At 39.3% G+C, this 22,482-nt stretch overlaps 2 protein-coding genes across 4 annotated transcripts; one reads left to right on the top strand and one right to left on the bottom strand.

Moving 5' to 3' along the window:
* The first annotated feature begins 236 nt into the window (after positions 1–236).
* Positions 237–14,886, top strand: lamp2 (lysosomal-associated membrane protein 2). Of its 3 annotated transcripts, none has more exons than XM_034211779.1 (9): positions 237–512; positions 2,466–2,581; positions 3,191–3,401; positions 3,496–3,657; positions 5,780–6,216; positions 7,393–7,500; positions 7,920–7,974; positions 8,065–8,235; positions 13,165–14,886. In XM_034211779.1, the coding sequence occupies exons 1-9, from the start codon at positions 467–469 to the stop codon at positions 13,305–13,307; spliced, it is 1,449 nt and encodes a 482-aa protein (XP_034067670.1). In that variant the 5' UTR covers positions 237–466; the 3' UTR covers positions 13,308–14,886. The 3 variants fall into 3 exon arrangements, with proteins under 3 accessions (XP_034067670.1, XP_034067669.1, XP_034067671.1); XM_034211778.1 differs by having other exon boundaries at positions 12,374–14,886; XM_034211780.1 differs by lacking the exon at positions 13,165–14,886 and adding an exon at positions 9,296–12,220.
* Positions 14,887–16,166: 1,280 nt separating this feature from the next.
* atp1b4 (ATPase Na+/K+ transporting subunit beta 4) lies at positions 16,167–22,159 on the bottom strand. The gene is made up of 9 exons (XM_034211845.1): positions 21,955–22,159; positions 21,676–21,744; positions 20,804–21,020; positions 18,819–18,947; positions 18,584–18,688; positions 18,049–18,248; positions 17,457–17,513; positions 17,280–17,372; positions 16,167–17,177 (listed from the first exon to the last, which is right to left on the bottom strand). Exons 2-9 carry the CDS (start codon positions 21,739–21,741, stop codon positions 17,016–17,018), a joined length of 1,029 nt encoding a protein of 342 aa, XP_034067736.1. The 5' UTR covers positions 21,742–21,744; positions 21,955–22,159; the 3' UTR covers positions 16,167–17,015.
* Positions 22,160–22,482: the final 323 nt, after the last annotated feature.

Here is a 22,482-nt window from a genome sequence, read left to right as displayed (position 1 = left end):
AATTAGTTTATTAATATTAGTACAATTCTCAATCGGCGAGGTTGAGTAGTAGCATATAATATGTAATTGTAATAGAAGTATGAAATGGAAATACTCAAGTAAAGTACAAGTCCCTCAAAATTGTACAATACCGCAGTAAAATGTAGGCCTACTTTGTAACATTCCGTCACTGTTAATTTCCAATCAAATGAAAGCAGGCCCTTAGTACGCATTTTTCCAGCCGGACGCCTTCACATTCCCGTGATCCTTTTAAAACTTTATAATCATTAACTAGGTAAAAGGAGGAGATTTTAAGCTAAACCAGTTCAAACACCTCCTTCTGGTTTGAGACTGTCATATGACTCTCATTTCCTGGTACAGTCTGTGCCTCAGCTGCTTCCCAAACACCGCTGACTGAGCGTCACTGTCGGGTTATTTTGTTCAATTTCCTCGCTTGTGGCTGACACTCCGATACTACTCTGCGAAGATGTATCGATGTGCTACATTCGTTGTGTTTCTCGTCCTTGGAATTGGTACGTAACGTCACCTTCATTTGTATTTCAATCGAAAGTAAAAACTGAGAAATATAAAAGGTTTTTTGAAACTGCTGCGATTAATGGTAAACTTATAACACTAGCCTGGGCCTGGTGCTTCCGTGCAGAGGCTAAGTGCTGCTCTGTTAAAAAACGAGATCCAAAATATGTCGTAATTGTCTGTGGTCTTCAGTTTAATTTATTTACATTGTCTTTAAGGGTGCCTTAAAACGAAATCACCACTATTCGAGGTGCAGTCCAGGCAGTCGTGATGTTTTGCTAATGAAGCTAGCTCGATTGCTAATTGTTACCTACGTCAACAACATCTAACTGGAACACCGCGAAGTCGCAATAAAAAGCTCAATAAACTATATTTAGCCTCAGATTTGTATTTCATATTATCATGCCAACGTATTAAAAACACATTGAAAGTTATTATAATTTCACCTTTAACGCTGTACTGCCTTCCCACAATGTGTTAGCCAAATTAGCCGTTAGCTTACTCGTTAGATAACAGTTGTTTTGAAGATGAGTTAATGATCAAATCATGAGTCATGTCTGCTGCTAAACAAGGTTAGCCACACACCAATGTTATTTGGGTAAACTGGCACTTTAAAACAAGTAGGCAACAGAACATGCATCAACAAAATCCTAAAGGGCTAAAATAGTTAGCATTAGCAACGGTTATGCAGTTTACAGTAAGTTAGCACGTGACAGTAACGCTGAGCTAACGTCATTATGTAGTTAGGAAACTGGCTTAATTTAAAATCAATGTGGTTACATAACATTAAATAGATAGATAGATACTTTATTCATCCCAGATTTGAATATTATTCAGTTTCAGCATCAATGTTTTCAGGCACTAACATATTTAAAAGGTGGAATATAGTATAATCATAATAAAATTAAAATGAACAGGACATATCTGCAGTAGAAAATACGTATATCAGAATGAGAATAAATGAATTCGTCCCACAGAGGGGAAATGTACATTTGTTACAGCAAGTAAAGAGCCAAAGATAGCTCAATTATGAATTAAGAAGCATTCATAAAAATATTAACGATAAAAGTAGACAAAAATACATATGCGTATATATTTACAGTTATATATATATATACATATATTGCACATACAGTAGGTAGTATTGCATAACAGGGTTGTTATAATCTTTGTTGTTATGTGGAAATATTTTCGTTATACATTAAAACACGTTTAAAAAGGCGCTTTTATAAACCTTTCCCCATTAGACAGGCTCACAACATTTGAGAAATCTGTGTGAGAGAAAGGATGTTAGTTAGGATGAGGATGTTAGAATTGTTAATCAGATAGTTTCAGGTGATGTGAGAGTTGGGCCTATGTCTCTAGTTACAACTCAGCCCTTCAGTAATGATACTGTTTTATTACAGCAAGATAATACCTGTTTGAGTTGATGTCAGTGCTTTATACTTTTATAATACTGCTGTTGAATTGATGATGATGCTTACTGCTAAAACCATATAGTAATGGAACTTGGCCTCTCTTCTGTTAAATGTTATACTAACTCTCAGAGTATGTAGAATGATACAAGATCTTATTGCAAGTATGACTAAAAATGTTGTTTGGAAGTATAGTGTCATCGTAAAATATTACTTTATTGTTTTCTAGTCCACTGAGGTCGAACCGGGGTTAATATGATTCTTCAACACATCAAAATAGCTCTTAAAAACACTTATGTGAAAATGTAAATGCGATTGGCTCTGCTCAATCAATGCCTGATAGAGGATGCAGGTACTCATGGTGTTTGTTTTTCTGAAAATACGTGGCTTCTTAGTCTCTATAGTATATTTGAGGTGTCCACGAATGCCCACTTGTTATAACTTTAGATTTACTGAAGATATTAAACTATTGAATTACAGCTGGATTAATAATCATTAGAATATAATAAATAATAGTATTTTTTCTTTTTCTTTCAGCGATCCAGCTGTCAAACGGCACTGAGGTCAATGTCAAAGACAAAGACAACAATTTATGCCTCTATGCTAAATTAATGGTCAACTTCAGAGTCTCCTATGAAGTCGCCGTCAATGAGGTGAGTGTGTTGTTTTGGTCACAATAACCTCAAGATGACTATGTTTGGTATATTTAGTACATCAGGTTACACATTGTGAAGTAACTTTAGCAGCTCAGCTCTTATCAGCACGCCTCAGCGTGACTGTGCGAGAACACTCGTCTGAGATTCTTGCAATTCAGCATTTCAGTTACTGAGTTTTCCTGCATGGATATCCTGCAATTGTTAAGTCCTGTCTTTTAAAACTAGTTCCCTTTGGGCAGTTTTTTTTCTCTACACTGAACACTTTAATTGATCTTTCTTATCAGCTAGCCTATAAAAGTATTGTATTTCATGTCATGTTTACAGGGGAAGTGTTTAAGTTGATGAGGAACTGGTTATCAAATACGTTTAATTGAAGCTTCAAAATCGTTAACTCTTTTCATTTTTTTTATTTAGACGTTTGTTAGGACAATAAAAATGTGTATTCAAATAAAGCAAACAAACAACTAAAGATGCAGATACTATTGCATGAATTAAAAGAATACCGTTCCGAGTTTATCTGTCCAAGTAACTAAAACTCATGAGTTTAGTCATGACATCAAACTTGTATAATTAATTTAAATATTGTCACACTTTACTCTCTTTCAGATCTTAACAGCGGAGTTTAAACTCCCTGCCAGTGTCGCATCAGATGGAAGTACATGTGATAACACAAGCTCAACGTTGAAGCTTAATTTTGGAGAAGGACACTCATGGAGTGTAAACTTCACCACAGAAGGAAAAATGTACCAGGTAGACACCATCACCTTTTCCTACAACCTCAGCGACGCAAGCATCTTCCCTAACTCCACATCAACCGGTAACTTCTACACCACACAGTGCAAACAAAAAGACACATAACAATTATCACAGTCTTTGATCTGATGCTGATGTGTTTTCTGAATTTCTTGTAGAAACCACAACAATCTATGTGAAGCCTCAAATCAAAGATGTCGGAGTGGACACCTGCTACTCATGCGAGAGTGAAGACACGTACGTAACTGATTCGGTCCGTCAGACGCTGTGGAACGTGCTCATACAGGCTTTTGTCATTAACAACAGCACAAGTGAAAACAGTAAGTACAAATGGACTTTTCAGGGTTACATTACAAATCATCACACCACAGCAGCTGGTGAAAAGGCAAGGGGATGAAACTGTGGGGAACATATCAAATCTGTCTGTCGCTTTGCTGTTCCATAGCACAAAAGCTATCACCTCATTTCATAACAATGTCTCTTCAAAGTCCTGATGCTTATAATGATATGTGATTTTTGGCTAAGATCTTATCAAGTCAAGTATTTCTTTAACACTAGAACCGCCAGAGATTTTTTATACCTAAAACCGCCACCGGGGTCAAATTGACCCAGCATTAGAATGCATTGATTTTCAAAGTAAAAGTATTGCTTTTAAAAAGAGAAATGGTCCTGTGGTATTGGTATTTTGACAAGCAATTTTGTTAAATTGTTTCGTTTATTAACGGTACAACATAGGTTTTCGTGAGGCGGTTGTCGTTGTTGGGTGAAAAGCAAACAGCTGTTTGCTGCGTTGCAGAGCAAGCAGTCTCCCGTGAGCGGGAGCGCGCTCCTTCACTACAGACTGTCGCTATCTATCAATCTCTCTCTCTCTCAATCTATCTCTCAATCTATAAGGAACTGCAGTAGACAAAAGGCGTTGTTATAGCAACACGTCATGTTTGTTTACACGCAAAATCATACATACAGTTACATACAATAAAAAAACAGCTCTGGGTCAAATTGACCCCGTTGGCAGTTCTAGTGTTAATGCGATTGCATAATATCATTTGATCAGGTTATCCACTGCAGGCAAAATACCCGGCAAGCTTGGTGGTGTAACGAGGTTTATCCAACTGTGAAATGAAGGAAATGTGGTTCATGACCAAACAAATATTTAATCTGTTGAGTTTAAATGTTTTAGATCTCGCTAAATATATGATTTCATAATCTGAGCATAAATATGAAATAACCCGGAGATGTACAACTTCAATCTGGAAAATATTTAGTTTTTACTTGTATAATAACTAGGGCTGTCAGTCGATTAAAATAGTTAATCGCAAATTAATCGCACATTTTTGATCTGTTCTAAATGTACCTTAAGAGGAATATTTTTCAAGTTTTTAATACTCTTATCAACATATGAGTGGACAAATATGCTTTATGCTAATGTTTATTATCATTTGAACAATGACAAATATATATAGTGTGTGTGTGTGTGTGTGTGTGTGTGTGGGATCGTTGTGCAACTCAAGGCATATGCTCGAACCGGAGCTGCCTGGACGCTGCAATCATGTTGCGCACTATCCGTGCTGAGTGTGCTGACTTTTCGTACAATGTCCCACTGTCTGGCTTCCTGCATAAAGTCAAGTGCTCGGCGCAGTTGTGGCGAAATGTCGCTCCTCTGTTTTCATCGAAACAGCTCCTTATATTCGTTAGCGCAGCTAGCTAGCACCAGATGCTAACAACAACAATGCACGTAAGGTCTCTCTCTCGCTCGCTCGGGCCACACATACACACGCTCTCCCGGTCCTCCCAACAGCCAGTCGGTGCCTGCCGGTGAGCGTGGAAGTGTGGTCTGCCACAAGCGGGCGGCAGGAGCGGGGCTGTCAGCATCAGCTTGTAGATGGTATTTTAAACTCGATGCGCTCTGAAACTACGGGGCGGTCGAGGAAAAAAAATACACATGCGTTAATCGCGTTAAAATAATTAGTGGCGTTCATTTTTTTTTTGGGTTAACGCGTTAACTTGACAGCCCTAATAATAACCCCCGAGCATTTCTAACCTGCCCTTGGAGAGGACCTAGTTCACCTCCTGGGCCCTGCCGTGGTGCCCTTGAGCAAGGCACCGGACAAGTGGGCGCTGTACAATAGCTGCCCACTGCTCCTAGTACTAGACTCCTACTAGGATGGGTTAAAAGCAGAGAACAAATTTCACAGAACACACGTGCTCTGCATGTGTGACCATTAGGCAAGGCAAGGCCATTTATTTGTATAGCACAAGTCATACAGTGATGCAATTCAAAGTGCTTCACAGAGAAAACACAATACATTGAGAAGAAATACAAAACACACAAAATAATTAAAATAATTAAAAAGTGTTTCATCCCTCCCAATATTATTACATCTCATCATGACTCAAACATTCTCTCCCTGGTTTACATTAATGTTCTATTCTCTCACACAGTTACTCCCTGTGCTGCCGATGTATCACCAACAACTCCTGCTGCTCTCACCACTACCACCACCTCAACTACCACCACCTCAACTACCACCACCTCAACTACCACCACCTCAACTACCACCGATGCTCCCGTCACCAATTCTACCACCACCGATGCTCCCGTCACCAATTCTACCACCACCGATGCTCCCGTCACCAATTCTACCACCACCGATGCTCCCGTCACCAATTCTACCACCACCGATGCTCCCGTCACAAACTCAACCACCACCGATGCTCCTCCCACCAACTCTACTACCACTGCTCCTCCGCCGACACCCACCCCGACCCCCACCCTCCCTGCACCCACCACTGGGAAGTACAAGCTCCAGCCTGATGTCAACAGCACGGCCTGCCTGCTGGCCGACTTTGGCCTGCGGTTTAAAGTCAAAGATGAAGAGGTATGTTCATTGATGCCGAATTACAAGGTTCAGGTTCAGGTTATTTAATTGTACCCGTAGGTAGATTTGGTTTACAGATAGAAGACAAGGGATCCATTATGACACGCATTTGAAAACAACAAAGACATAGTAAAAAAAAAAAAAAAGGTACCCCTGCTCCAGCACATCTAAAAACACTTAAAAAACATTTTAAAATCCACTCGTACAAATATGAGCAATCCAGAGTGCAAATGATCAATTGAAGTAGGGCTGCTCAATTAATCGCAATTACGATTTTGGCTTGCAACGATTATGAAAACAACATAATTGAAATAAAACGATTATTTTATTGGTTTTTCAGTTGAATTCTACTTAAAGTTCAGGGTAATCAACTGTTAAAAACATTCTCTTCAAATATTTTTTTCAATAAATTGATTGTTGTTTTTAATAATCGTGATATCAATTATTGACCCAAATAATCGATATTATGATTTTTGCCATAATCGAGCAGCCCTACATTGAAGTACAAATCATCTTGTATAAATCTATAGAACATACAAATAATATGTATTAAATGGATAAAAGGGGAGAAAGGAATAAGCATAGTAAGACATGGAACAGGATGTCGTTTTTTTAATTAAGGCAAGGCAAGTTTATTTATATAGCACCTTTCAACACAAGGCAATTCAAAGTGCTTTACAAAAAATGAAAGACATTAAGAAAATGGCATTTAAAATCAGTCATTAAAAAGAAAAGATAATAAAATAAACATTAAAAGAAAAAATACATGGATAAAAGTTACAGTGCAGTTTAAGATGTGAATAGTTCAATTAAAAGCAGCGGCAAAAAGAAAAGTCTTTAGTCTGGATTTAAAAGTAGTCAGAGTTGCAGCGGACCTGCAGGTTTCTGGGAGTTTGTTCCAGATATTTGGAGCATAATAACTGAACGCTGCTTTACCATGTTTAGTTCTGACTCTGGGGACAGAAAGCTGACAATTAAGGTGTTTAAGGTCAACGTTAAGGTCAATAATGCATTTGCAATATAAACAAATGCATGAAATACTTATGTGTAATGAGTTTGCTGGGTAATCTTGTTTTGCTTTCTTACTATTCTTATCTGTTTTTACATGTTCAGAGTAAAAGTCTAATCCAGTCCTTTTGCTGATTTGAGTGTCTCCTCCACCCTTATTGTCCCCAGATGAACTTTGAGCCTAATGGGACCGCAGTCACTGGGAAATGTGAGGTGAACAGCAGTGAGCTGTTGTTGACGTCCAGCACAGTAACCATCAAGTTCACTTTCACCAATGTAAGTCTGATAGATTTTAGAATAATGATAACTAAGAATTGACTGTCTTGTCAAATGATTTAAAGTTCACATTGCTTTTATCCAGCCAACTAGTTTATATGTGCTCTTATGTTGTTTAGGGTTTAAGCTGGTTAAGGTGTAGTTGAAAAGTTACTGATTATGGTGACAATTAATACACTAAAATTCCATTCACACCAAGTTGTGTGTTTTTAATCTAGTCATAAACACATGTGTATGTATTAGTAATGCATATTTTGATTATCAGTTGATCACTTATCTCTGAAAAAGAAAAAGGTGAACCGTTGTGTACAGGCTTTCCTAATGGCTAACTCAGTGTTCACCTTTTCGTGTTTGAGAGCGTTCCCAGGGGGGATTATAGTGGGACATCATTATTTTGACGCATATTTTCTTCTTTTCAGGACACCAAGAAATTCCGCCTTCATGCTCTGAACGTCACAGGAAAGACAAGCTCTGGTAATTTTAAGCCTCATCTACCCACGTAAACCAGACCCCACACCGAGAGGCAAGCTTACATTGACGTCATCTTTCTGTGTTTCTTTTAAGGTGTGGCGTTTTCTGCCGCCAACACCAACCTGAGTCTGTGGGAGGCGGCCGTCGGCAGCTCCTACATGTGTAACAAGGAGCAGAACTACACCATCAGCGCCGATCTCAGCATCTACACCTTCGAACTCAGAGTGCAGCCCCTTGCAGTCAAGGAGGGTATCTTCAGCACAGGTAGGTTATTCTCTAATGTCTATTAAACTCTGCTGACCAAACTGTTTCATATTTAAAGTCATATAGTGGAGAAAAGGCTAATTCTGGTCAAAAACAACAGGATGATCTTCTTAGTTTGTACCAGCACTACTTACAGTATTTCAGTTAAAAGGTTATTTATTCAGAATAGTCTGTCTGGTCATGTGATCATACATTTTTGGATGGTAAATGGAAATGGTATGCGGAACATTTTATTTACAGTATACAAATAGAGATTATTATATTTGTTAAATTACAAGTGGCACAACAATCTCTGTAACGCAGCGTCCACACGGCGGCGTGCGTTGAAGCTTGCCGGTGGGCGTGTCTGAAACTCGACCAACAACCAATCACATGAATCTCCCGCCCCGGACACACAAGCACGCGGTTTGATTGGCTAGAGCTTGTACTCGCATATGATTTGATTGGCTGACGCTTCCGTCGAAGCTTCAAAAGTTGAACATTGCTCAACTGTTGAAGCGAGCGAAGCGAAGCGACGGAACCACAATGCAGTTCGGCAAAGCGTGACATCACCCCATTAAAAGTGAATGGGAAGAAGTGTTGAAGCTTCAACGCACGCCGCCGTGCGGACGGGCCGTAAGGCGATCTCAATTTGGTTTAATCAGATGTTTAACACTTGGGATAGTTTTTTCAAAGACGAAATGACGTTTTTTTTATGACCTCAAAGCAAGTCTCAGACTGTTACAACATTTTTAAGAAATTAGAAAATATTTTGTGACCCCGCCCATCAGATTTTTTCCACTTGACAGATTTTTTTATTTTGGATCCACTGGTTTAAATCCTCAGAGACAATCCCATTTCTAATCAAGTCCATCCTAGACTAATGTCAATCTTCTTCATCCAACCTACCTCCAAAGTGCATCTATCATGCCATCCTAATTCATTTAAATAATCAGTGTGTAATGTGACACCTTTAACGTGTTTCAGATGAAATGTTGTGTTTAAGCACAGCTGATCCTGCTGTGTTGTTAATCAGAAAATCACTCCTTCACCTGTTGACCTACTCTCTTTTCATCTGCAGCTCATGAATGTTCATTGGATGACACCAGCATCCTAATCCCAATCATTGTTGGCGCTGCTCTGGCCGGCTTGATTCTCATTGTTGTGATCGCTTACATGATTGGTCGAAGAAAGACTTATGTTGGATATCAGACCCTATAAATCCAGATTGCAATCAAAATCACGGGGTTCCCAAGCCTGGTCCTTGGGGTTCATGTGCAATTGTTGAATTGGCAAATAACTATCAAAGAAATCCAAAACTAAAGTCTCTGCTTAGATAACATTAGATGCAGTATTGAAGTTATTGGTCGTTATGAGACTTGAAATGCAAATGGATATATGTTTTGATTGCAGTATCCTAATCGGTCTTTAATGATACTAGAATCCGGACTGAGATTCTTGTTAAAATGCAGCGTTTGGTGTTTTTCTCAAGGACCAAGCTTGTCTACCCCAAATGTTCTTTTTTGTTTTCAAGATGTTTTGTCTTTCCTTTTTTGTTGTGTTTTGTTATTGAGCAAGTGCAAAATCCATACAACCTTTAGCTACATTTCATAGTCAAATCCAACACAATATACCAAATATAAAGCTCCTATACCGGTACAGTGCTACACTTCAAATGGTCCCTGCACATTAATTTTAACGCATTCTCCAGATGTATGAGAACATTTCAAATGAGGATTCTGCCCTTGCTCTACAGGCATTCCCTTTTTGATTTCATTTGTCATTATTTACTTTGTGCACATTTTTTGTTTTTACTTCCGTTATGGTTCGACTTTTCATCCCCATGTTTATTTACATAAGACATAAAAGAACGTTAATTTTCAACATTTCATTCACAAATGAAAGAAAGATGGTCGATCAGCTTTTCTCTGTTCCCAGAAACTCCTTCAGAGGGATGAAGGTCTAGTCTATTTTCAAAGTAGTCAAGGGAAATGTAGCCCATGTTTTCCCCTGTAGAGCAGGAGGAACCTTGGATTTATCGTCCTGATTATGTTGCTACAATCATAATTAGATGGTCAAATTAAAGTGTTTGTTGATTAAATCTAAATTGACCTTTTTGAATGGAGGACATTTTGGTTTCCCAGGTGGCACTAATGACCCTAGGCTCATTGGCATTAAAGTGCATAGACAGGTCATCGTTAGTGGTATTAATTACACCTGTGCTTTTCCTGCTGTATCAAACATGTTTTCAGAGGTCTCTTAAATTTGCACATGCTCCAGTCAGAGAATAGAAACTGCACTTGTTTTATTTTCTTACAGAATACATTTTGGCATTAGGTTTAGAAAAGGGAAAGTTTGTTGTGTAGATATTCCCCATCATGAAGATATCTACATCTAAATGCACTAAAGCGCTCTTTACTTTTTTGCATTATGTTGAGACATTATCTAATCTGTGTATAGATTTGCGGGCTGGATCAGGGCGACGTTAAAAACCCCTGAAGACATTGATTTTAATCTTGAGCATTTCTCTGTAACGTTGAATATTCATGACTGAAAATGTCCTAAAGTTTAATTCATGAGTAGTTTATTACAATAGTTTGACATTTTCTTAAATATTTGCTTGCTTTCAGAGAGTTAGATTACAATAATTATACCGTCTGTATTCAATATGTAGCAGGAGACGGTTAGCTTAGCACAAAGAGATGAAACCGTTAAGAAGAGCTAGCCTGGTTCTGTCCAGAGGAAGCTGCTAAAAAGTCACTCGGAAAGCACATCACTTCTACCAAAGCCGTTCCCTTTAATGAAAATGAATGCGTGTTTCCAAAAGTAATGGTTTCTTCCTTGGCCAATGCTGCATGTTTCTACCGAGTCACAGGCCAGTCGTTTTTTCTGTGAAAGATAATTTAACCAATCTGAAAAACAGAATTTTGGTGAAGGTAAACCTGCCTACTGGAACATCTAAAGCTCACTTTTTATGTATTAAAATGTGTATTAAGAGTGGCATTGACCCTCATCTAACTCCCTGTACAAAAGCACAAAGGGTATTTCCCAAAATGTCAAACTATTCCTTAAAATGTTCTTATCCAATCCATCCTCTCTTGGTGTGGTTTGATCCGAGAAAAAACAACCCCTCATTTGTCACAAAAAAAAGGATTAAAGAACCACTGAAGTATGGGATGTGATCTCATGTAAAATAGACACAAATCGTTGGCATACAGTCGTGTTTTCATGTAGTCCCTCGTAGAAAGAAGCTGAAAGCAGGTTTTCAGGCGCTTGAAGGTGAGGGAATGAGTGCAGATTGCAGTGATGCAGAATCAGGGACAGAGGAAAGCCCCAGAATGTGTGTTTCTGCAATAATAGAAAGCCACGGTTCCACATGGCATTAGCTGTGTGTTGTTGCTTAATTCTAGCATCTAGTGTTGTTTACTGTTGGCTTTGTCCCAGCTCTTCAGAACTAGAGCAGACGGTAAACCGCACTGAATACGAGTTTTTCTTTTTAAAGTTGCTTCCAAGTGATTGTACATGTGTACGAGGAATCGCTCCTAATCAGATATGAGCTTTGGTTTTTGCTTGTGATTGTCTCGATGTATTTCAGCTTTGTATAAACTCGGTTGCCTTAATTACAAAGATGGTTTTGCAGCAGTGGTATAAACGTCAGACTGTTTCTCAAGGTTAGTCTCTCTTGTTCTCAATAGCAGATTCATTCTAATTATAGCTGTGCCTTGCTCAGTGATAGCTTTCTGTTTTGTTCATTCAGTTACTCAAACTACATATATATTTTTGGCTTCACCAGTGGAGAACATTGTACATTGTTCAGTAAAAGGGAATTTGTGCTGCAAGACCATCTTGTTTAAGATCAATTAATGTGTTTTTGTGGATACATTTCATCTCCATTCTCTCACACTGTTACAGATATAATTCATTGTATTTCAAATTGTGTGTCAGACTGAAGTGAAGATTTTTAGTCTTTTAAGTTTCAAGGAAATAAAAGTGTTGCTGCCCTGAACGCCTGAGTAAATATTTATTCCTTTTCTTAAACTGTCGCTGCTTTAAATACTTCTTCAAGTCAGAGCAGGTTTCCTCTTTCCTTCAACTATTATTTCATTTGGTTCCTCTGTTACGAGACGTTCACCTCTCTGCTCTCTTCACTCCCGTCTAGCTGAGGATTGCCAGGCTGACGGGGACAGCTTCCTTGTTCCCATAGCTGTCGGAGTTTCCCTGCTTGTTCTCATTCTTATCGTTCTGCTGGCCTATTTCATCGGGAGAAAGAGAAACATGACCGTCGGCTACGAGTCTTTCTAGTTTAACTCTCCGCATTCAGATCTTAAACACTTAATCTCTGCCTTTGTCTTCAAATGTGTTGTCATTTCCATGTAGTGTTTAGTGCTGTTGTCTGCCTGACCGTATTGGTGAAAGAATGGTAAGGTGTTTTGGGAAATGTTAAATAGATTTGGAGTTTAGAAACAGACTCAACATGTTATCTAATGTGTCTTTAAGTTCAAAATCAGTGATGTAAAAATAAAATGTAGGGCTTATTACTGGCAACCTTAAATATAGTCTTGCATAGCATTTCATAATTGGATAACAGCTGTTAATGTACTGAATATATCAAAGTCTAATAATATGAAGAATAGTTTCACAGTGCTGACGCTGCAGAAAAGTGTTTTAATTTTTGCACATTTCCCAAAATGTCTGACTATTCTTTTACGATTTGGTTTTTGCTCATCCTGCCTGACATGAATGTTCAACAAGTAATAACCACTTGAGTGATTTCCTTGTTGTGCCCTTTGAATATCTATTAACCATGACTTCTAATCTGATACACTTTTGTAGGTGTCTTGCTGCTCTGCCTCTGTTTTTGGACTGTAAATAACCTAAATCTCTGTCTGAATAACATTTCCTGCTGACTGAACCACTAACCTGCTGTCTGTCTGTCTCTCTGTCTGTCAGCTGAGGAATGCTTCCTGGACTCTGATTTGAGTTTTTTGGTGCCCATTGCAGTGGGCGTGGCGCTCAGCTTCCTAATCATCCTTGTGCTTATCTCTTACCTGATTGGCCGGAGGAAGAGTCGCACTGGCTACCAGTCTGTATAATCCAACCTTGCTTCCTCTTCCTCTCACTTCCTCTCCACCCTTACTTCCCCTAAAAACACCTTCCCTGCCCATCAGTGCATCGAAAGCGCCTCAAACTTCCTGCTCATTTCAGTTTTACCTAAAAGAAATCCTTTAACTTATTTCTCGTAAAACTTTATCCCAGCAACCAACCCCGATGGTTTCATTTGTTTTTGCTTTAAAGCCAATAACTAAATCAAGTACCAAAACGTTTATGATCAATATTGCATCGTTTGATTGTAGATTGCATGTTTTAAAACGTCCACCTCCCCCCCCCCCCCCCCCCCCCCCCCCCCCCCCCCCCTCCTCCTTCTGAGAGGCTTTTTCCCTCTCGGTTTCTGTGCTGTATAATAATAATAATAATACTATATGTGTAAATGACTCTCTTGTATAGAATGATTGATTTTTGATGATGTGAATGTAATGAGCAAGCTCCACTATTGTTATTCACATCCCAGGCTCTGCTGTTTTAACGTCATTTAAACTGATACAAACTCATACAGTCACATAATTGTAGTTTGATGAAAGGGACACTAACTAAGACACTTTACCAGCAATGGGACCAGTTTGTTATTTTAGGTGAGGTTGCTGTCACTTGTGTAAGAAAGATTTATTTTCTTGAAATGAACACTAATCTTAAAATATTTACAATTGCAGTATTTGTTTAATTAGCCTCATCATGTTGTTGTTCCATTTTAAGTCACCCCAAAATTAAAAATGCATATTTCTCCTCTCACCTGTAGTACTATGTTTTTGTGCATATAGTTCAAGTATAAGTTGCAGGGTGTTGGAGAAAGCCTCCTAGATGGTACTCGGGTCTAAAACGCTACATTTGAAAATCTCAACAGTAATGTCTCTTTCTGGAAATCATGGCTGGTCTCTCAGGATCATTCTCAGACCTTGTAGGAATTATTTTCTATTTCACAAAACTATACCCACCATCCCAGAGAGGATGTTCTTTTGAAGAAATAAAATACTTCCTTCATGAAACTCTTCCAACATGGGCTGTGGATTATCTTGAGTAACAGATTTGGGATTGCTGTGAAGAGACATTGCTCTTGAGTTTCTTAAATGTATAATTTGGGTGTTTTTTTTCAATATAGGCTGAGTGCCATCTTGTTCCATTTGTACTGAAGAAGGCAGACATCTCTACAGCTTAAACCCCAACATTTGGCAACCTACAGAAAAACTATTGATATATATAGTACTACTGGTATAGAGGAGAAGTGAGTGTTATTGATTTTGGGGCGAACTATCCCGTTAATTTAAACCTACGTTGGTCACCAGGATCCAACTTGGTTGAATGTACATTTCTCCCTGCACTACCCTCCATGTGACAGTTCAGAGACATCAGCAGAGTGGAGACCATGAGTAATATTTAATTTATATGATCCTCAGTTCTGTACATTCGATCGCTCCCCTCTGACAGTTTTGTGCCTTTCTGTTGTGCACCTCTGAGTTTCTTGCTTAAAGCTTGTCTCCACCTGATGAGGATTGTGATATGATGAGCTTGTTCAACACAAGGGGGGGGGGAATCAAATAAAGTTTTGTTCTTGTTTTGTGTCGCTGTCGTTCTTTTCTCCTTGTAGTGTGTTCTAGTCGCTGTAGAGGACGCTGCTGAGTCTTGTGACTGAGCTGAGCTCAAAGGTTAATGGTTGTAAACATTCATACTGCTGAGGGACACAAAATGTCCGTTCAACTTTGATCAACAATGTGATTGTTTTACAACCTAAAGCATGACTCACTGGCGTTCAGGGGGTTGTGCAGGTTAACACACAGAGGTCACACCAGTTGATTTGGTAAATAGTAAACGGACTGCATTTTATATAGCGCTTTATCCAGTCTTTATGACTCATCAAAGCGCTTTACATAAACAAGTCATCATTCATGCAGAGGAAGAGGCCACCATACAAGGGGTCACTTGGTCAAGGAAGCTCACACACAGACCTCACTGTTGTAAATTCTAAGAAAGGAAAATAAATTCCTGAAATATCTAAAACCTATGTAAATAATGTCCTACTTTTATATTGTGTTAACTGTAATTTCGCCCTCTAATAGTGTTTTATTTGGCTGATAGTTTACAGATTTTTACATTACGGTCAACTTTTATATTTTCAGTCTTTTAGTTCTGTTTTATCTTCTATTTTGAGATGTTTATAGTGTATACTTGTTTATTTTCTACTCTTTTTTTTAATTTCTAATTATGTGCAATACTTTGTTTTACGTGCTGCTGCAACGAAAACATTAAATATAAAGAATATCTTATCTAAAAGAATAAAGGTTTTCAGGGGAATTAACACGTTTGTCTGCAAAAGAGCAGGCCCAGTTTGTGGCAACGCTGAGAAAATACTCAAATGGCCACTTTGGACTAAACTATCTCCAAAACTATTGAAAGAATTTAGGCAAATTTGTCTAAAATAGTCATGTGCGCCCTGATGACCTCGGTTTTACCCTGAATTGCTATGATTAACTTTAACACATGTATGGTTTTGAGCGAGATGTCTATACAACTATAGCAATGGATTGGCTATACATTTGGTACTGCTTTGTTACACCATCAATATGACTGAACTAAGTTATAAGATGGTCATACAGTCAGAGTGAATATGTAAATGCATTCATTCCCAAAAATGGTTTAAATTAAAGGGTAGCCATTACTGTATTAATGTATGTAACTATTTGTCTTTGTATTTATTTATTTGTATTCGTTGGTTTATTTATTCAAACCATAGTATTTGTTATATATTATTATTTGGAGAACTATTCTAATAATTACATATCTTAGTTGAAAGCTTTTTTTGAGTTGATGTCAGTCCCACGTGGAAGAAAACATACAATACATACCAGAACATTGTATTTATTATAAGAACTATAATAGGAATAAATACAACATTGATACCATGTTTAGTAGCACGTTTCAGACAGGATTAATGCTATCACAAAATAGTTATTTTCAAAATGGTATACCTCTCACAAACTATTTCACAGTACAGTATGTCTCTTTATTAATCAGTCTTGTGTAGTAATTCATTCTCAAATGTTTTTACAAAAGAAGACAAGAAGTGCCATGTGATGCTTTATCATAAATGTAAATAATATATGTAATAATGCACTATTCAACAAAAATATAGTAATAGTGTATTGGCAGGCATTTATTATGTATTTGTTACTGTGTAAGTACAGTACAAGTCCTGCTTTCAGTGTTTTCATGATAGGAATTCTTACAATATACAAGTTTGAAAAATATAATTCAAAACAAATTAGTACACTTTGTCAAAGAAAGCGGTGCACACAAAAACATAATCTAACCTGACACAACAATATTTCTAATCACCTAGTAGTGTTTAAAGTCATAATTGGATTTGCATAGCCAGAAATGCTAACTAATGGGCAGAGTGTCATTTAGTTTGATTAATCAAAATATCAGGAATTGTAACTCACTCTATGCACTTGTCTTGTGCTCTGCACTGTTTGTGTCGGTGCAGGTGCTCAAGGTTCAAAGATACAACAGAAACACAAGAGGAAATATCTACTTCTTGAGAGATTTGTTTCAAAGCAGAAGATATTTAAGTGAAATAGGGAAATTACATATTTCATGGAAAATAATGGTTCAACATAATCTTTTTTTTCTTGTACATTTTCCTGCCTCATTGTCACAGGAGCATCCTGCTGGCAGCTAAATCTGTTGCCTTACGCTCCGATATCCAAGGAGAAGCTCACTCTGCCCAGGTTGCGGTCAGTGGGCGAATCGTTGATGATGCCCTTTCCATGCAGTTTGCACTGCACCACGATGTGAGAGTCGTACTGCACTCCTGCAAAACGCACGGCCATCACCGGTGCAGAGTAGTTGGTCTGAGACAGATGAAATACACAGGTTCAAGACATTAAAGCTGTTATTTCACTGTTAAATATAAACGTATATATGTTATCCCGAAGCATTGCGTTCTCACTCACTTGTCGGAGCTTCCCATAGTATGGATAGTACATCATTTCAAAAATGCTTTTAGGGAAAAATTGGATTTCTCCCAAGGCTTCTGGAGGTCCTTTCTGAAAGAAGAATACATTATAATTTCAGAAGTGTTTTGCTGATAAGAATGATTACAAGTCAGTGTGTAATGATGGTCACTGTACCTTAACTCCACAAGTCACATTCACTGCTTTGCCCTGGCCAGGTAGGTAACCAAGAATCTGTTGAAACAGTACAAAACAAAAAAGGACACATTTTGGTTACTATATTTTATGTCATCCAACTAAAATCAAATGGGATGTTTGCCAAAGACTATGCCGGTCAGATGGATTAGCATAAATTACATTGTTGGTAGAAGTTAATGTCTAGAAGTGTGTGGACAACCTCTCATCAAACTTCATATTCTACAGGTTGAAAGTATTCACCTTTTGTTCTTTAACCTGAACTACATCAGTATGTCTTCATACATTATATGAATCGTACATATTACATCCAGAAGTTGAATTCTAAAGTATATAAAACAAGAACATTTGAATGGGATTGTGTATAATTTACCATTATTGTTAACCAACGCAAAAAGTTGTGCACAAATGGTGTCATGTATTTTCATCCTCTCCCTGAAATGGCCACAAGATGTCACTGAGAGCTTCCACTGTCCTGTGAAACTCTGTTCCTGCAGTTTTATGTTCCCTCTTTTGTTTTGTACTTTTTAAAGGGCACTGTTTTACAGGTTTTTGTGACTGACAACCGTCTTACCCGGTTCATCCGAAGGAGGATGCATGGCCTGCCCTGAGAATAGCCATAGTGGGGGTCCTGCAGCCCTGAGCACTCCCCCAACCAAGACCTCTTGAACTGGCACGCTTTCCGCTCTGCGCTCTCCTCCAAGTCGTCCTGCATGAAGTATCTGTCCTGTGTGCAGCGGATATTCTTCTTCTCCTGAACGCCATCGTTATACGCTGAAAATGGAGGGCAGGGAGAAAGAGGCAGAGAGGGGGGAGGAGGGCATACATAAAACCCTCGCTACAGCAATGCCCTGCCAGACTCAGGCCTCTGATTAAAGAAGCTTGACAAAAGCTGGGTGAGAAAAAAAAAAAGTATTGAATGGTTGCACTCTGCCCACAAAGAGGCTTCCCTTCCCAGCATGCTCTGCTAGAACCAAACGGAAAAGGGGGACAAAGGTACTGAAGATGAGGATTAACTCGTTGCATGCCTGCTTGATTTAAACTCAACAACCTCATCTGACCCCCCCACACATCATTTAACATCACCCCCTAAAATCACACCCACTCACGTTTCAGATACTCATCCATAGACCTCGCGTACTTCTTCCAGGATTTGCGATCAGAAGCGTTGAAGGCGATCTCGTGGGCCTCTAAGTTGGGGGCCATAGTCATACCTGCCAGTGGAGACCCAGAGACAGTCAACTGTGCTGAGACTCAAGTAGAAGCAACAGACTGAAGGACAGACGAGCAGAGAGACGACAGGAAAGGGAGGGTGGAGGATGCAGTGGAGAGGTTTATATTTACCTGGTGGCATCACTCTATCATTATAGGTGGGATGGTAGGGACTAATGGACCACATGAGGCAGAACATGCAGCCACCAAACATCGCTGCCAGAAACGTATAAAGTGCAGCGTAGAAGAGGAGGATGAGACCTGGAAGAGAAGGGAACATTTTTAATTATTAGGGAGCGTATTTTGGATGCAGCACAAAAGTGCTTACATAACAGACCACACATCTCTGATTAAATCATCCCTCCGATCTGAGGGGAGAAGAACAAAGAACCGTTAAGAGTTTACTTTTTTGGCTGTCTGGACTCCAGCTACTGTCCCTTAATCAGGACAGTCATTCATTTGTTTACTCATACAAAAGCACTGTCCTTTGAAGGACAGTAATTAAGTGCGTTCATTCAAGTACTGTACTAAAGTACGATTTTGAGGTTTATTACTTGAGTATTTTCCTTTTCTGGTACTTTACACTTTTATTCCACCACAGTTCAAGGGCAAATATGTCACTGCATGACATCTATCTGACAGCTGTAGTTGTTTTTGATGATTCAGACCCAGATTAGTAATAGAACATTTAAATAATTAATCAAATATTATTTTAAGTTAAGATCAAAACTTTATGGATACCTTGTTCAACCTGACAAGCTACACTGCACTTTATTATAACTATAATTCAATGATATAACATCTATTATTCTCAAATGGGAAGTTGTGCCAAATGATTTACTTAAGTAGATTTTGAGTGCAGGACTTTAACTCTTTCTATTTTTCTAAACTATGTTACTTTTATTAATTAATGATTTGTCCACCACAAAACGTTTTAAGGTTACGTATCAAATCTACCGTTCTAAACATATGGGAGAACCCTGTAAGAAAGGAAACCAAGAACTCTAATTGTTGTGCAATGTTCAATCAACAGTCCATTAGCCACTAATCAAGCCAAACGTGCTCTACATTAAATGGCTTTTGCTGTGCGGGCGATTTCACAGGGGACTAGCTGCAGCCAGCCTTGCGTCCCTAGAGCCACAAAGGACTTTCTGTTTGAGCTCAGTGAGAATTCTCCCAGCTGTCCTTTCACTCAGGAACACAGTGAACCTCCGGTTGCCATCGTAGTGAAGGTCTTTTGCAGCCATAGAGGCCTGGCCAGCTCCAAGGAGTCCCCATCACCCTGCTCTGGTATTGTGTCCCCTGTTACACACTCGTCTCACAGGACACACAGACTCTAGCTCAGGGCCTTTCTTCAACACACACATGGGCCCCACTCCTGCACACACTGGTTTTTGAAGCTGAGCTCTCCCTAGGATCCATCAATTTCAGCTTATGCAAGGAACACACACTTTCCTTGGGTATTCTTTCTACACTGAGTTGGATCATGTTTGACTGGCTGGGGGAGGAAGGGGCTCAGCAGCGTCACATGGCAGTGAATACCAAGAGGCTGCTCCATCATCATTGACTCAACAAACTCGTCTAGTCTGTCGTTTACTGCCAGATAAAGTTAGCCAAAGCTCAATTTGGCAGTAAGCTGTATAGATAGGAAAAGAAGAGCATCTCTACGTGTTTCACTGCAACTCAGCTATGAGGTCGCCGAGGCTTTGGGAAAGAGGCTGTGGAGAGCATGGTTAGATGTAGAGGAATGTGATTCCCGGCCAATGCGAGGCCCGGGACAGTGAGCTCCCGCTGGGAAAACGTCCCCAGGCAGTCTGTTTTTGTCGGGCCACTCTGAATTGTCCATGCACCTATGTAAACATTGAGCATAAGGACACACACACACACACTCGCAGCACAGTGAGCAGAGTCATTAGACTGCAGAGACATTAAACTAACCCTGAGTGCATCTTTTAAAGAGATTCAAACACCATGCCTGCTATTGTTGAGACTATTAAAACATTTAAAATTAGATCTGTAATTATTGGACATGTAGTAAAACAAAAAGGAATCTTTGCATTAATCAACCTCCTCCCCCTCATTTCCAACAACATAAATCTTCTTAATCACCAACTCACCCCAGCTCTTCCCAGAGCGACCCATGAATTCCTTGGTCTCTGCATTCCACAGGTACGTCTTGATGGCTTCTATTTTCTGGTGGAGCGTCCTCTTGGGTAACGGCCTGCGCTTCCATTTCTCAAAGTTCAGGTCTTCCTGCTCTAGAGGCTTGTGCTCGGCCAACTCCTCCTGCTCTTCCTCCAGCTCTTGGCCATGTTTGAGTATCACTTTGTGAGGCTGGTGGAAAGAAGAAGGAGAGAAAAAGCCCTCACCACACATATTTCACAACTGCTAAGTTCTGCAGCCAACCTATTTTTTTTTCAAATCACTGCAGGAAAAAAATGGCATGCCTTCTGATCCGAGTATGACCGACGATATAACCTGCCAGAGAGTGCTCTGCATATTAATGAACTTCACACTGACCGTCCTGTCCCCTGTTTCTGCAAATTATAAACCCGCTGGTGACCCCTCTGGCTCTCGTTGGGAGATCTGACCTCCTCTGAGTGGACCCTCCTGCTTGGAGCAGCAGCTGCAGACAGCAGATCTGGAGGGTCACTCTGACAGCCAGATGTTACTCACTGACTCTCAGAATCCACAGGCCAGGACAGACAGATCCCAGAGGAACCACGGGACGCTTCAGAGAGTCACGGAAAAGTCACTTCATTCGTGAGAATTTGGCTTTTAAAATAATAAATTGTTATTTTTTGCTGCTATGCTTTGAATCTCGTGCCAATAAAACCACTTGATTAATGAGTTAATAATAACTTTGCTGTTATATTTTCTGTTAGATAAAACAACTTCAGTGCTAGTGGGAAAGTTTCCTTAATTACTGCATTCTGTGAATAAAGTGATTATTAATGTACACATTTTAAATGTTAATGAAAGCACTTACAAGACCTGGTGGATGATTTTTAAGGAGCGTATCTTCAGCTCCTCCCTCTGTGGAACTGGGCTCCATGTTCTTCAGGAGGAAAAAGCACTTGTTAAACCAATCACATCTCCAATACCCTTCACTTAGCGATACACCTTTACATCTGCGAACTTCCACAGTTCAACACTTGCAGAACTTTTCACCACACTCCCAAGTTATCTGACTTAATCTGCAATCAGACACAATTAATATGTATTTCAGTAGAAATGAAAATGTCGATAAAAAATTATTCAGACATACCTGAAGTTTTCTTGGCAAAAGCAACGCTTCTTAATACGTCGGAAGCCCTCCTCACCCCGAGAGAAAAAACAATGTTTGTCAAAAAGTAATTGGGGATTTCATTAGAAAGTTGTAGGCTTGCACAGGGGACCAGTTATGGAGAACCTCCTGCAACTAAGCGCGCATCGTAGTGAATGAACGCAGGATAGAGAAAACTGGGGGTGGGATACAAAGTGCTTTTTTTTGGACCTAGAGACGTTTTGGCAATGATCCGGGACACAGCATTGCATTCAGAACACGCACACCATCAGCCATTGTCTGCTAAGCTGGGCTAAACTGAAGCAAAGCCTGAATACAATATTTATGGCTTATTCTAACACAAGACACATGTTGTCAATCATGGCCTGGCTGCAAGGACTACTGTACCGATAACAATGACAGTTCACATGTTTATTAAGTTGTGTATTACAATTTTTTATTGAGGGGCTTTGAAAGAAGATAACCATAATGTGAATATCAGTGATCATGTCTTTGCATGCATGCATACTG

The sequence above is a fragment of the Gymnodraco acuticeps genome, unplaced genomic scaffold (genome assembly GCF_902827175.1).
Source record: "Gymnodraco acuticeps unplaced genomic scaffold, fGymAcu1.1, whole genome shotgun sequence".
NCBI lineage: Eukaryota > Metazoa > Chordata > Actinopteri > Perciformes > Bathydraconidae > Gymnodraco > Gymnodraco acuticeps.
The sequence above is the reverse complement of the archived record's forward strand: the minus strand, read 5'-3'. Positions and strand labels throughout refer to the sequence as shown.